The 15,418-nt window shown below is 49.5% G+C and overlaps 1 protein-coding gene across 2 annotated transcripts in view; it reads left to right on the top strand.

Annotated features, from left to right (window-relative positions):
- Window positions 1–15,418, top strand: part of AIFM3 (AIF family member 3) — a 49,577-nt gene that overhangs the window by 25,995 nt on the left and 8,164 nt on the right. For both annotated transcript variants that reach the window (XM_069100896.1, XM_069100895.1), the window contains exons 9-16: window positions 2,115–2,201; window positions 6,464–6,555; window positions 9,232–9,362; window positions 9,623–9,738; window positions 9,899–9,970; window positions 13,533–13,596; window positions 14,178–14,254; window positions 14,545–14,662. In XM_069100896.1, the coding sequence (XP_068956997.1) occupies window positions 2,115–2,201; window positions 6,464–6,555; window positions 9,232–9,362; window positions 9,623–9,738; window positions 9,899–9,970; window positions 13,533–13,596; window positions 14,178–14,254; window positions 14,545–14,662 (757 nt within the window). The remainder of the gene's footprint in view (window positions 1–2,114; window positions 2,202–6,463; window positions 6,556–9,231; window positions 9,363–9,622; window positions 9,739–9,898; window positions 9,971–13,532; window positions 13,597–14,177; window positions 14,255–14,544; window positions 14,663–15,418) is intronic.

Here is a 15,418-nt window from a genome sequence, read left to right as displayed (position 1 = left end):
TTTCTGTCTCTCCCTCCCTCCCTCCTTCTCTCTCTCTCTGTCTCTCTTCTCTATTCCTCTTTCTGTCTGTCTCTGTCTCTTTTTCTCTGTCTGTCTCTGTCTCCCTCTCTCTCTGTCTCTGACTCTCTTCTCTCTCTTTCTCACTCTCTCTTCTCTCTCTCTCTCTGTCTCTCTGCCTCTCTCCCTCTCCCTCCTTCTCTGTCTCTGTCTCTTTTTGGCTAGAATGATTCTCAGGGCTCCAGACTTCTCCAGGACGCTTCTCCTTGTAGGGCTGAAGGCAGGTCTAGATTCAGCAGACAGAGGTTTAGCCTGGTTTCTAACTGTCTTGGAGTTGGATGGCATTCTGAATTTGGAGTCACAGGACCCGAGTTCAAATCTAGATTCTGTCCCTTACCAGCCCTCTCTGGTATGTGTAAATGAGGAGGCAGCTGGGGTCACCATAGAGCATGCAGCACCAGGCCTGGAGTCAGGAACACCTGAATTCAAACCCCACTTTAGACATTTAACTAGCTGTGTGACCCTGGGCGAATCACTTTACTCTGCCTCAGTTTCCTCATTTACAAAATGAGCTGGAGAAGGAAATGGCCAACCGCTCCAGTGTCTTTGCCCAGAAAACCCCAAATGGGGTCAAAAGGAGTCGGGTGCACCTGAAACAATTGAATCAAAATGGAAAGGGGCTTTAACAAGGAAACCTCTTTAACTTACTCTCACTTCAGGAAGACACAGCTGGTCCTCACCCGGGGAAGGGTGCCTCAATCCTCCCTCTCCTGAGCCCACAGGCCCCTAGTAAGGGCTCTTACCTGCTGAAGCCCTGAGGCTGCTGGTCGATGGGCATGGCCTCCTCTGAGAAGCCTCCTCTCCTTGGCCTGGGCTTTCTCCATGCCCCGGCCCCCGACATGCTTGGAGGAGGGCAGCAGGGCTGGAGGCTCTGGTTTGGAAAGACCAGACAGGTCTGCTGAAGCCTGGCCTTCAAATGCTAGGCTGAGGATTTGTGATTTTATCCTCGAGGCATTAGGGGCTCCCTGAAGACTGAAGAGCAGAGGAGTGGCGGGGTCAGATCTGTATTTCTGGAAGACCACTTGGGTAGCTCTGAAAAGAAGGGATCGGAGAGGGGAGAGACTGGAGGCAGGGAGACCCGTTAGGAGGTCCAAGGGAGAAGCAGCCATGTCCCGGAGTAGGGTGGAAGCCATGTGAGTCTCGAGGAGGGGAAGGGAGAGAAAGATGTTGTGGAGGACTGGCAAGGTTTGACTGGGTTTGAGGAGGGAGGGACATGAAGGCGTCCCCCTCAACAACAGTAGGTTAGGAAGAGGGACCAGGCACGTTTTAGCGTTGCTGAGTTTAGGACGAGTGAATGAAGATTAATTAAAGGCTTGTTTAGCACCAAGTACTGTGCTAAGTACAGTAAGGGAGGTGGGATGATCAGGGGAGCTGTCCAGCACCACGGGAGCTCAGGAGAGAGACCTCGGCTGTAAGCAGGAACTTGGGAGGCATCTGCAGAGACCCTGGGTGCTGCTGAGATCCCCAGGAGAGCGAAGGAGTGGGGAGAGGGAAGAGAGACCCCTAGAGGAGCCTGGGGGTGCCCACATTTAGGCCAGAGAAGGCTAATCCATTCGAGTAGACGAAGGAACAGCAGCCAGGCTGTGCCACAGAACTAAGGGAGTGAGAATATCTGGAATGAGAGGGTGGCTGGGAGAGGAGAATGTGGATCAAGTGAAGGTCCTGGCTCCAATGAGGGAGCCTTGGTGAAGGGCCTTGTGCCCCTTAAAGGGCTGTGTAAATACTGTCATTTGTCATTACCATTGTTGTGATTTGTTGGGCAGCTAAGGGGTGAGAGCTGAGAGGGCAAGTGACTGCAGAGCCCCAGAATCCCTACTTGACAAACCCTGACCACTCTATTTCTCAGGGTAGGTTTTCCTGTCCAGAAATCCTAGAGCTCTGAGCCCTGGTTCAGCACTGATAGTTCTACCTCTCTTTGTAATAATGGACAAGAATGAGGCCAGACTGTGACCAGGGAAGGGGAGGTTGTCAGAGCCCATGCAGCCTTTCAGGCCTAGGACTTCAATGGGAGGGAGACCAGAGGGTCAGGGATGATTCTAATACTTTCCTCTTTGCAGTCCCTCGACTCCCAGCCAGAGCAGATTGCCCTCAGGCCCAAGGAGTTCTTTCTGACGTATGACATCGAAGTCCTGACTGAGACCCAGGTGAGGGGGCTTTGTGGATATTTCTTGTTAGAAAAAGGAAGCAGTACTGTGGAAAGGCTATCAGCTCTGGGAAGACCCATTGGTTTGGGGTAGTAGCCCTGGGAATGAGATTTGAAGGTAGCTGGTGAGTCTCTAGTCCAATCCATCATTTTTAAGAGGAGAGGAGAAATGTGCCAAAGATGTAGTTTGCCCTCTAGCTGTGTTACACAGATGTGAAGATAAGGGCCCTAGTTGGATGGGGGGTGGATTGAGCTGGCCGGATTGTGGAGAAATGAGAAGAGCTAGTGTCCAAAGCACTAGGAGATAAGAGAGAAGTGAATCCTCAGAGGCTCTTTGTGCTGGTGCACTGGGGCTGGTCAAAGGGTGGGGTCAAGGCAAGAAAAGACAGGGTGGTATAGTGAGTACACCACACAAAGCAATCATGTGGTCCCCATGTCTGAAGGTACTTGACATTCTCACATCTGCAGCCTTTTCTTCCTCATTGGTTAGACTTGGGTCCAAGGCTCACCTCCCTTCCTCACTTCCCTTCCCTTCTGGGGGATGGAATGATTTTTATGATAAGACAGGGTTATCTTTTTTGTTTGTTGCTTTTTGGAGGGGCAAAACAGGGCAATTGGGGTTGACTTGCCCAAGGTTACGTTTTGTGTTAAATGTCTGAGGCCGGGTTTGAACTCAGGTTCTCCGGACTCCAGGGCCAGTGCTCTATTCACTGCACCCACTAGCCGCCCTTCAGACAGGCTTACCTTGACTGTTTAATTTCTCTCTCACCATCAGGGTGCATTTATCCCAGTTTGGTGGTATTCTTCAAGGACTTATCATGTGTGTCTTCCACCTGGGCAGGTGGTACGTGGTGTATCCCCACCATGACATCCCTTCTGTTGCTCCCCGCTTTGATCTTCACCTCTGCTGGTTCTCTACTTTATCTCATGGCTTTCCATGCAAGAAAGCATCTTCTTCCACCTAATCTGTCCCTTGCATTATTGTATTCCCACCATAAGCCATAGCCTACTGAATCAAACCCACTTGACTGCTCTGTGTAATAACAGTTATCTCTGCAATGCCCAAAGATCTTCCCTTCCAACAACTTTCTTAGCCAGGAAGTACAAGTATTGTCAGACTTGGTTTACTAGAGAGAAGTGTCCCGCCTTGGTTCACACAGCTTGTAAATAGCAGAAATAAGGTTGGAAATTTTCAAAGTTGAGCAGACTTCCTTGTACCACAGTCGGGAAGTGGGCTTGGGCTATAAACCTGACTGCTCAGAGGCTGCATGGATCTCAGCTGGTTTGCCTGACTGTCTCCATGGAATTTTATAGCCTGGACAAAAAATCCAGCCTTGGGGATTCCAGGAATTGCTTCCTATTGAGTTTGAATCGTCAAGTTGACTCTGAGGATGGCTCCCAAAAGCCAACCTGAGGGAAGCAAGGAGACCCTGGGGAGGAAGGGCTTTGACTCTGTAGACACATAAAGGGTTTGGAGCAATTTATTAAAAAAATCAATTTGCAAACTCTGGGAGACACGAAAGGGGAGATTTACCAGAGAAACCTGCATTGCCTTTTGTGGCCAAGTACCTGCCTGTCACCCCTTTGCCTGTGAGGCAATTACCCCTCTTAGTGGCTAACGTGGAGGGAGGCTCCTGTCGGTGTTTGTAACAGACTAGGGGGCAGCCAGCTCTCATCGAGAGCCCTTCCTCCCAGAGCCCAGCTACAGCTCCTTGGATTCCCCTTCCAAACATGTAGACACCCCCTGCGAGGTAAGTCCATCCCCCTGGGGTCACAAATGACACAAGAGTCCTTGTGATCCTGCTCTCTTCTCTCAGAGACCCCAGGGAGGAGCATCTCTGGGCAAAACGTTTGCACTCATGATGGGGCCTGGCTCCCAAACGTGGAGAGGCCAGAATTTCTAGGGATCATGGCTCTGAAAACAAGGGTGTAAGCTTGTCCATCGTTAGTTTGCTGTTTTCTTTTTTGGAGGACGTAGGGAGGCAGGGGGACAAATGTGTGTGTAGTGTGGGAAAACAAGTGGCTTTCAGCCTTTGGGTCCCAATCCCCCTTTCTCTGGCTGCTAGGACTTGGGAGAATAGAACAGCTCCTATATAGTAAGCACATGCTTTACAGTTCTAGAATTTAGGGTGGGAAGGACCTCAGAGACCATCCAGTCCAGCCCATTCCTGACCAGGAATCCTCTCCATGGTGTCTCTGAGGAGAAGTCTTAGTTGCGGAGAGCTTCAGTGATGGGGATCTCCCTACCTCTAAGGCAGCCCTTTCCACTTCTGGACTGTCCCAATGATCAGGCATTTCTTCTGCACAGCAAGTCAGAAGCTGCCTCTGCTCCCCACCACCCCTTTTTCTGTCCTTCTGGGCCTGGCAGAACCGGCCCGAGCCCTTGACCACAAGACAGCTTTCTGATCCTGACTAAACATCCCAAGTTCCTTCAGCTAGGCCCCATAGTGTATGCCTGTGAGCCCCTTCCTACAACATGGCACCCAGACAGGACGTCATTCTGCAGGAGCATTCTGCTCACCTTGTTAAGGATCAGGATGGGAACCGCTGGGACTCAGACTCAGCCGCTCCCGAGAGAGGTGGGAGGCCCTCAGAGGCTGTGGTGTCCACAGACCCTTTGTTTAAGGGAGGAAGAAATCACTGTTCTGGGGCCTTAGAGAGTAAGTGGCAGAGTCAGGACTTTGTACTCTAAGGAAAGGATTCTTTTAGTTACACTTAATAAGCATTAATTAAACTCCTACTGTGTACTAGGTACTGGAAATACAAAGAAAAAATCAAAACAGTCCCTGCCCTCAGTGAACTTATTGTCCACTAGCATGCAGACTATACGAAGTAACGCAGACTAGCCCATGGGGGAGAGCCCTTAATATGGGAAGAAGGACCAGGAAACAGCGGAGCTGAAACTTGACGGGAGATGGGGATTTCAGAGGCAGGAAATTCTGGGCCTGCACTTGACTTTCTTCCACCTGTCAGAGCTAGGCATGGCCTTTGGGTGACGTGGGGCCCATCCTGGCCATAGTGAGACTTCCCAGTGAGCAGTGGCAAGGGAAGAGAAGTAGCAATGGAGTCATCGGGTGTCCAAGACGGGAAGGATCCGAGGGGGCATTTTATGGAGGAGAACACCATGACAGAACTCTCAGCAGGCCAGAGCATCGGGCCAGACTATGGAAGAGAACAATTAAGGGGGATAAATCTGAAGTCTGACATTTGGGCTCAAACAATCAATTTCACAAATTGACCTTTCTGTGACACTTGGCAGTTACAGAGCAGATTTATAATTTTTATCTCATTTGGTTCATTTCCACATCTCATTCCACAAGGATCCATTGTGAGGCAAGCAGGGTGGGTTTTCCTATCCCCATTGTACAGATGAGAGTACTGAACCTCAAAGAGGTTTAAGGGACTTCACTAGGTGACATAAACAGCAAATGGCAGTGAGACTCGAGCCCCAGTTTTCTATCCCCGAGTCCATCGCTGGAGCACAGCGTCCCAAGGAAGTCTGGAAAGGCTCAGAGAGGCCTCAGTGCAGGTTGCCTGAGATATTTGCTAGCTGTGTGACCCTTAACCTATCAGCCTCTCATCTGTGAAATGGGGCTAATAATAGCACCTGTCTCAAAGGGCTACCATGAGGATCCAGTGAGGTCACAGATACAGGGTTTTTCGAGCTGTTATGGTCATGGGGATTTTCGTCCTCTGCCAGGGCTGCATTTTTGTAAAGCAAGTTGGACAACTTGGGGATCCCTTCCAGCCCCTGGCTCTTCCTCATGACTAGCCCAGAGCCTTCCATGGACGAGGCACTTAACAAATAGCAATGGATTTTGTATTTGTTCATTTCTTTGTAAACACAAGGACCTGGAACCGGCATTTCTCAGTTCTGACCCCTGATGCAAGCGCCCCTCGTGTCAGCAAAGCCATAGAAACTGCGCCAGTGTTGTTAGATGCTGTTTATACCTGCTAAAGGAATTCAGCTGTCACCATGGCCAAGTGAATTTCAAGGCCCTGGATCTGGCCCTATCTTAGTTTCGGTTCCATTTGCTCTCTTGTAATCCCTCTCTGCAGTGGGTGACAAAATTGTTGACCCCACGGTGCTAGTGATAAAACAGCCAGGAAGAAGGAAGATTCCCGGGTTCAGATCCTGCCTTGCCCCATGTGAGCTTGGGTCACGTGTCTCACCACCTCTCCCCTTCCCGCCAGGAGTCCTGGACTGGGCTATTTGCAGCACTCTGGTTCTGTTTTAACTCTTCCTTGTCTTACCCATTGCAGGTGGTCACCGTGGATGTGAAGAACAAGAAAGCCATATTCAAGGATGGCTTTAAGATGGAGTACAATAAGTTGCTACTGGCCCCAGGAAGCACGTGAGTGCCCTGGGAGTGGGGGAGGGGTGGAGGAAGGGAGGGGAATGACCTGGGCCAGCACCAGACCCCTCAGGTCTGCAAATCACTTTGTTCCATCAACAAGCTGTTATTAAGCATCTACTATGTGCCAGGCATTGTGCCTAGTGCTGGGGCTCAGGAAAGGCAAAAACCCAACCCTTCAAGGCAGGGAATATAACAGCATCTTCCATTGTGCAGATGAGGAAACTCGGGCCCATCCTAGCAAACTAGGAAGTGTCAGAGGGAAGACTGGAACCTGGGTCTTCTTGCCTCCAGATCTAGCACTGGCCACTCTGGAGGCCAAGCTGCCTTCTCTGGGTGACTCTGCAGGTCTGAGGCATCCCCCTCGATATCTTTTGCATGATTTCTTATCGCTAAGTTATTGTGTCTTCCCACTCACTGACATCTGTTTGTCTCTATTTCCATTGGGGTCACCCACAATTTTGGCCTCAGAGCAACCCCAGAAGAAAAGGGGGCAGCTCGGGATGCATTGAAAGTTCTACGTCCTTCCCTAAATACAACCCCTCCTGTTCTCCTCCATCCAGTTCTTGGCTTATCTCATCCCAACTCATCCACTTCATCCTACACTTTTCACCACATTATATACATCCAGCTGCATGTCATAATCTTTTTTCATCCACTTGGTTTTTCTTATGTGGATTACTCGAAATGGGGAAAAACCATCCATTCAACATTTACCGACTGCTCTGTTCATGTTCTTCTACTAGATACAAAGAGGTCACCAAGATAAGTAGAACATAAGCCCTCCCTCAAATTGTTTACAGTGTAGTCGGGAAGATGGAGTCCTGCGGAGTTACCAGGGAGACCCTTCTCAACACCTGCTTTTGTGAACCTTAAAGCACTACACATACTGTTATTATCCTTCTAAGAATCCTGTGAGGTATAGAGTAGAGAGAGTCAGGCCAGTTTTGTAGATGAGGAAACTGAGGCCCAAAGAAGGTGAAATCACTTACTCAAGGCCACAAAGTTAGTGACTGGCAGAGCTGGGATCCACTTGAACCCAGGACTTGACTCCAAACCCAGTGGAGACTTAAACTCTACCAAACCTGCCTCCTAATTATGAAAATAACAACGGATCAAGAAGAGTTCCCATGATGGCTCTGAGGAGCAGGGGTTCATGCGGGATTGTCCGCAGATCGGGGCAGGCTTCCCAGAGGATGTGTTCTCGGAGGGGGCGGGAGGGGAAGCAGGATTTTACTAGGCAGAGGATGCCAGGGGGTGTGTTCTACCCTACAACACAGGAGGCCCGGGACTCCCTTGGCCCTCGCTGGCCCATGAGGGGGAAGTGCACCGACCTCTTCATTCCCCCGGCCAGCCTCCTAACCCAGGCATTTGGAGTCAGAGGCCCTGGACTGGCATCCCACTTCACTGTTTGCTGCCTGGGTGACCTTTATATGAGTCACTGGACCCCCACAGTCTCAGTTTTCCTCCATAAAATAATTAGATGGTAGTCTTGTCGTTAGGACATTATTCATCTACTTGGAGGGCATGAGGACACCTCAGAGGGAAGTGGGGGAGAGGTTCAGGGGACTTGGGTAGATTACAGGAGAAAATTGGAGAGTCTCATGGGGATTAATGGGAAGGTTGGGGGAAAACTGAGAGGATTAAGGGGGAGTCTAGGGGGAGGGAGATTAAGGAGGAGATGGAAAAAGTTTCTTGATGAATTCACTAATCGGGTTGACTCTGGCCAGGTCACTCCTTTGCTCAGAAAGCTTCATGGCCCCCTCCTGACTCTGGAACAAAACCAGCCACCCCTCCCATGAGCCTTTAGAGCCTTCCCAGTGCGGCTCCTGCCCATCTTGCCAGATCGATTCCAATTACCCAGCACTTTCCCTGTGTTCACTGCTTGCTGCCCTGATACATAGCAGTCCAGCCCTGGCCTTTGGGTCTTTTGCCAGCTGCCCCCATGCCTGGGCTGTGTTCTTTTCCCATCTCTATGGCCTAGATTTCTTTGCTCAGCTGCTCCCTCCTCTTCTTCCCTCTCTTCTCCATTTTCCCCTCCTACCCAGGGCTTAGCCCTCCTCTCTCCCTCTTGAATTTACTCTGGATTGCTCTTCACTGCATACATGTTGTTTCCCCAACAATCCCTCCTGTAGAACATAAACTTCCTTTTTAAAAAAATTATTTATTGCCATTCATTTTTTAAAATGTTGAGTTCCCAATTCTCTTCTTCCAGACCCTTCCACCCTCATTGAGAAGGCAAGAAATTTGATATCCATCATGTGTGAAGTCATAGAAAACATTTCCACATTAGCCATGTTGCAAAAAAAAAGAAAGAAAATAAATAAACAAAAATATCTGCTTCAGTTTACCCTCAGAGTTCATCAGATCTCTCTCTGGACATGGGTGTCCTTTGGATTTGTCTGGGATCATTGCCTTGGTCAGAGTAACCAAATCTTCCCACAAGTGTTCATTGTTACAATGTTGCTATTCCTGTGGTCAGTAGAACATAAACTTCTTGAGGGCAGAGCATGTTTCCTTTTCTGTCTCTGTATCCAGAGCCCTTGGTGTAGAGCCTGACACACAGTAGGTACTTAGTAAGTGCTTTTTGAATGAATGAATGTTAAAAGTTGGAGAGGAAACCTCAATATAGAGGTGATACTAGAGTAATTTTGTCTCTTTTTGGGGGGGATGTAGCCCCAAGACACTCAACTGCAAAGGAAAAGAAGTAGAGAATGTCTTCACTATTCGGACCCCGGAAGATGCCAATAGGATAGGGAAGTTGGCTCGTGGGAGGAACGCAGTGGTCGTTGGGGCTGCCTTCTTAGGTGAGTGGACCTTGGTCAGAGGCCTCACACTGAGGGCCCATCCTTGTCTCAGGCCTTTAGCAGGTCAGAGCATCCCTCCTCCCAAGAGGTCAGTGCCTAGCCTGATCTCATTCCCTTGGGGAGGTCCAAGTTTCCATCTCATCTCATTTCCTTGAGAAGCTAGGGGTTTCATCTTCCTCTCAAGCCCAGCACTGGAGTCAGCAGAGGGTCCCCAGGCCCCTCTCAGTCTCCTGGGGTCAGCGTGTCCTTCTCTTTATCAGGAATGGAGGTAGCTGCATACCTGACTGACAAGGCACACTCTGTGTCAGTTGTGGAATTAGAAGAGACACCATTCCGGAAGTTTCTTGGGGAGAAGGTTGGCCGAGCCCTCATGAAGGTGAGAGGTAGTCCCATGGCCCTGGCTGAAGGGGAGCAGCAGCACCCCCTGCTGAGCATGTGTTCTTATGGTGCTCCTGGGGAGAGGGAGGCCCAGAGACCCTTCCCGTGGGGATGGGGAGCTTCTGGGGGACAACCTCCCTCTTCTCTTCCTGCAACAGATGTTTGAGAACAACGGGATCAAGTTTTATATGCAGACAGAAGTCTCAGAGCTTCGAGCCCATGAAGGGAAGGTGAGTATCCCCACAAATCCCTGTGTTCACCCTTCTCTTCTCACTTTTCTCTGAGCCCCTTCAAATGCTCCTCCCATCTAGTCCAATTCCAACCCAATTCAGGAAAACATTGGTTATGCTGGGGAGAAGGGCAGGCAGAGAGCGCTGTCCCTGGTGCTGAGAGATCAGAAGTTAGGAAACCCACTTTAAAGGATGTTTTCACCACAGTGTTGAGATGTGGTGAAAGTAAGTAAGATGCCATGTTAGAAAGGACAAACTGAGCCTTTGAGAATTTGGGGACTTGTCCCAGGCCAGAGGCAGCAAGTGGCCAAGTTGTCACACTCCAGTCATGTCCTCTAATCCCCAGTCTGGAACCCTTTCCACCTCACTAGCCAACCTGTAAAGTAGTTTGGAAATTATGAGATGCTTTAAAAGTGCGGTAAATAGTGTGTGTGCTAGACTTCAAATTGGGAAGACAGATATGGGTTCAGATTCTGGCAGCTCCGTCTTACACCTGGTGTTCAGGCAAGCTTTGCCATTACTTATGTTGACTAGTGCAGTGGAAACACTGATTAGACTCCAGAGCTCTCAATACCAGCAAGCTTTATTAATGAAATATATGCAAACATTAGTTTATAAACAGATTAGACAATTCAAACATTGACCCCACTAGGAAATCAGCCTAATTTCCTTGGCCTTCCCACTACGATGTTTTATACCAGTACTCAGTGACAAGGTTCCTTCTCTGCCTGGTTGGAGGTCATGTGTCTCTGTCCAGTGTGGCAAATCTGGAAATCTCCATCAGTCATCACTGCCCTCAAATGGACATGGTGGATGCTGGAGTCTCAAGTGTGGACAACCTGGGAGTGACCTATGATCAGTGATCCCCATGGAGGTCTCTGGCAGATTTCTGGTAGTACTAGCAAGGGATGTTGGCTGCTTCCACCCAATTTGGGTTGATGGTCAGTAATCTAATTTTTTTTAATAATATCTTCAGATTTATTTTTTTTACAGCCAAGAAAGGAGATAAGGTACCCAGTCTTCTGTTAGCTTATGAAGTAGGGAGGTTTATTTTGTGACCTGTACTTTGTTTTTTTGTTTATTTAGTATTTTATTTTTCTGCAGTTATACGTAAAAGCAATTTTTAACACTTTTTTTTTTTTTTTTTGGATTGGGGAAAGCAGGGCAGTTGGGGTGAAGTGACTTGCTCAAGGTCACACAGCTTGTGTTATATGTCTGAGGCCAGATTTGAACTCAGGTTCTCCTTACTCCAGGGCCGGTGCTCTATTCACTGCACCACCTAGCCATCCCCAACATTTGTTTTTAAAATGTTGAGTTCCAAATTCTCTTCTTTTCTCCCTCCCCACCCCACTCCCCTCATATAAAAGGCAAGAATTTGATGTAGGTTATACATATGTAGTCATGCAAAACATATCCATAATAGTCACATTGTGAAGAAAAACATAGGCAAAAAAGTGAAGAAAAATAAAGTAAAAAAAGTATGGTTCAATCTGTATTCAGACATCATCAGCTCTTTCTGTGGGGATGGATAGCACTTTTTATCACAAGTCCTTCAGAACTGTCTTGAATCGTTGTATTGCTGAGAATAGCTAAGTCATTCACAGCTGCTTGTCTTGCAATATTGCTGTTACTTTGCACACAGGACATTTTGCTCTGCATCAACCCGTGCAAGTCTTTGCAGGTTTTCTAAGAGATTCCTGCTCATGATTTCCTATAGTACAAGAGTATTCCATCATAGTCACATAGCACAGCTTGTTCAGCCATTCTCCAACTGAGGGGCATCCCTCTCAACTTCTAATTCTTTGCCCCAGAAAAGAGCTGATACACACACACACACACACACACGCACACACACACGCATGCACACGCACACATGCGCACACACACGCACACACACAGAGTCCTTTTCCTTTTTTTAAAATCTCTTCTGGGATATAGACCTAGGACCAGTATTGCTAGGTCAAAGGAGTAACCTAATTTATTTACCAGTTTATTTAATTGGTGCCTAATGCTATAACTAATAACATAATTGTTTAGCAAATTTTCCCTTTGGTTGTCTGTGTTTCTCTGAGGGTCCCATATAGTGTGTTTATGAGCAGTAAACACACACACACACACACACGCACGCACACACACACACAGGGTTTACTAACCTATGCTTACCTTGATATTGAAAAGCAAGTTATGAAAAACAAACATAAAAATACTTCATCACAAAATGGAGGCTTAATGCCAAATGGAGTCAGCTCTGTCAAGGTGAAGATGTTATTTAATACAGTCCCTTCATTTCTGAGTCTCAGTTTCCTTTTCAGTAAAATGAGGCAGTTGGGCTTGATGACCTCTCAGGTCCCTTCAAGCAATACATCTACTATCCTATGATATGAAGTTCTTTGGAAACTGTAGAGTACTTTTCAAGGATAAAGTGCTTTGTGAATGGTAAAGTGGTAAACTGTAGAGTGCCACATAATTTGAGAGGTTATAAGTAGGGTGTAAACTGCTTGAGGGAAGTTTCTTTTTTTGTCCGTTGTATCCCCAGTGGCTAGCACAGGACCTGGTCCATAGAGGGAATAGGTCCTGACTGATTTCGCTGGTATAGAGAACTCTAGGCTGAGGAAGCTCCCCCTGTGTTTTCCCTAAGACCATCTTTGGGACTGGTTAAAAGCACCCAGAGTCTGGCCCAGGATCACTCAGCCAGGATGTGGGATTAGAACCCTGGACTTCCTGATTCTAAGGCAGGCTTTCTATCTACCATGCCAAGCTGCCTCTCACATAGGTGGCTCACAGGTACTGAAGTGAACAGGCTAGCCTGGGATAGTGGGAAGAAGGCTGGTTCAGGGTCAGAGGACCCGACCTCAAGTCCAGGCCAGGCTCCTTTCCCCAGGCAACGAGCCTCAGCTTCCTCTCCTGTACAATGCAGCTAATCTTCTTCCTGGGGTGACTAGGTGGTGCAGTGAATAGAGCACTGGCCCTGGAGTCAGGAGGACCTGAGTTCAAATCTGGCCTCAGACACTTGACACACTTACTAGCCATGTGACCTTGGGCAAGTCACTTAACCCCAATTGCCCTCCAAAAAGCAAAAAACACCCAGTTCAGCTAATCTTCTTCCTGGTGTTGCTGTGGTATCTGAAGGGGCTGTGGAGCTAGGAGCTGGATGGTGGGGACCAAGGAGGGCTTACCCCCATCGAAGCCAAGGCCATCAAGTTTGGCATGATTAGTTCTGAGAAATCACATCAGTGGAGACTGGTCACCACCGGCCTTGTTGGTTTCTTAGCAGGTCACAGTGGCGGGGGCCCTGCCATATTTGGCTCCCCCCACACATCCCCAGGTGACTCAGGAGTATGGAGAAGGTGCTGGCTCAGAGAGGGCGAGGGCAGAACTTCCATCCTGGGGTTTTCCTGCCCCTCCCAGAGCTGCTCCCTCCTGGAGCTGCTCCCTCCCACATATAGCGCCCCATTGCACTCATAGTGTGACCAGGTGTGACCAGGGCCTCTTAGCCTTGGTGTCTCCCCCTCCCTGCTCTGTCCCAGGTCTCATCTTTTGCTTCTTTTTCTCCTCCCTGCAGCTGAAGGAGGTGGTCCTGAAGAGCGGCAAGGTGGTCCGGGCTGATGTCTGCGTGGTGGGCATTGGTGAGTGGGCACCTTCTTGGGATCCCCCTCTGTTACTCTCTACTGGGCTGGTGCTATGGTTCATTGAAGTATGGCTTATAGGGAGGGGGTCAGGAAGAGGTAGGACTGATGATGGCATTCAGGGTCCTAGGTTAGGCTTAATGGTAGAGGTTTGGGTCGGCTGGGGGAGGTGGCTCAAGCCTAGAGCTGGGGGTGCCTTTGAGTCCTAACCCTAGTGAGGAATGTTACTGGGGCCTGATCTGGGGTGAGGCCTAGAATTGAGCTTGGCTGCAGGTTGAGGTTAGATTTACAGTTGGGCTAATAGCTGGCATAAAGTTTAGCATTGAATGTCACCTCCCTTAAAGCTGGAGGTGACATGATGAACTGAATTTGGGGCTAAGGCTGAAGCTAGAGTTGGGGTTAAGGTAGATACTTACCTTTCACCTTCCAGAAGGACCAGAAAGGGAGCCCCAGGGTTCAGGCTCCAAAAGCTGCATTCCCAGGGCCCTGTCCCTGCCCTCCCTCCCTCTTGCTGGCATCTCTCAGGGAAACCTGGACCAGGAGGAGGGAGAGACCACCTCACACCTCCCTCTGTCCCTCAGGTGCACTGCCAGCCACAGGCTTCCTTAAACAGAGCGGAATCAACATAGATGCCCGCGGCTTCATTCCCGTTAACAAGGTCAGGTTGAGCCCCCTCTGGGGGTCAGGGTGGGGAGGCTTTCCAGTGGGAGGTTCTGTGCAGGCTGCTCAGAGACCCTGCCCCCCCAAGGGTGAGTCTGGGTGGTCAAGACCTTGGCCTGGAGTGCTCTGCTGGGCTCTGGGTTGGGCTGCATAGATCTGTTCCAGATTGGGAGTTCTGGGCTCTGAGCTGGGAGTTCCTGGCTCTTGGCTGCTGTCTCTTCCAGCTCCGTGTGTGTGTCTTCCCTCCCCTCCCCAGCTGCCATCTGCATTTTACTCCTCCTTCCCCAGATGATGCAGACAAACATCCCTGGCGTCTTCGCAGCTGGTGATGCCGTCACGTTCCCGCTGGCCTTGAGGGGCAACAAGAAAGTAAACATCCCACACTGGCAGACGGCCCACATCCACGGTGCGCCTGGGGCCCTGGGCCTGCCCAGTAGGCACCCACTCGGCCTTGCTCTATTGTAGAAGGGGGTGGGGGCAGGCGGGGGGCCCAGGAAACTTCTTCGTGAGCTCATGCTTCTGGGCTTGGTCCTGACAAGGCAGACCCACATCTCCACAGCTCGCTTCCTTCACTACTTTTCACGAGGCCTCACTGAGTAAGCCTTAGGAAATGTTTGTTGAATGAATAGCAGTAAGTCCTGTCTCTATACCATCTTACTGTACAGAGTGTCTTCCTCACAGAAGGAAACAGGTTCTGGTGGTGCCCAGGGTCACACAGCCAAGAAGCGGCAGAGCCCAGACTCAGATACCTTTCCTTGGACTCCAAATCTAGTGCCTTCCCACTAGACTTTACGGTCTCTAATAAATGAAAAGGCATTTATGAAGGGATGACTGTGGGCCAGGCACTGTGCTGAGTGTAGGGACACAAAGAGAAGGGAAACAAGGCAGACCTGCTCTCAGGGAGCTGCCATCCTAGTAGAGAAGAGAGCACAGATGCAAGCAGACAGAATGGGGCTGACGTGTCCTTCTGCGGAATGGTGTTTGGATGGATGACTGTCCCCAGAGCTGGTCTTAGAAGGGGTTATGGAGGAGGGCACACAAGCCAGGGATGTGGCCTGGTGGGTTTGAGGTGGTTCAAGAAAAGGCAATATGCTCACCCACCAGCTCAGTCATAGATGTGGGACCTTCAGTGCTGGATGGAGGTGGAGGCTGGAGAGTAGGG

Source organism: Petaurus breviceps, unplaced genomic scaffold, assembly GCF_028583685.1.
Source record: "Petaurus breviceps papuanus isolate PSGF00001 unplaced genomic scaffold, PetGlider_PUasm1.0 428, whole genome shotgun sequence".
NCBI lineage: Eukaryota > Metazoa > Chordata > Mammalia > Diprotodontia > Petauridae > Petaurus > Petaurus breviceps.
This window is presented reverse-complemented; position numbering and strand designations above follow the sequence as displayed.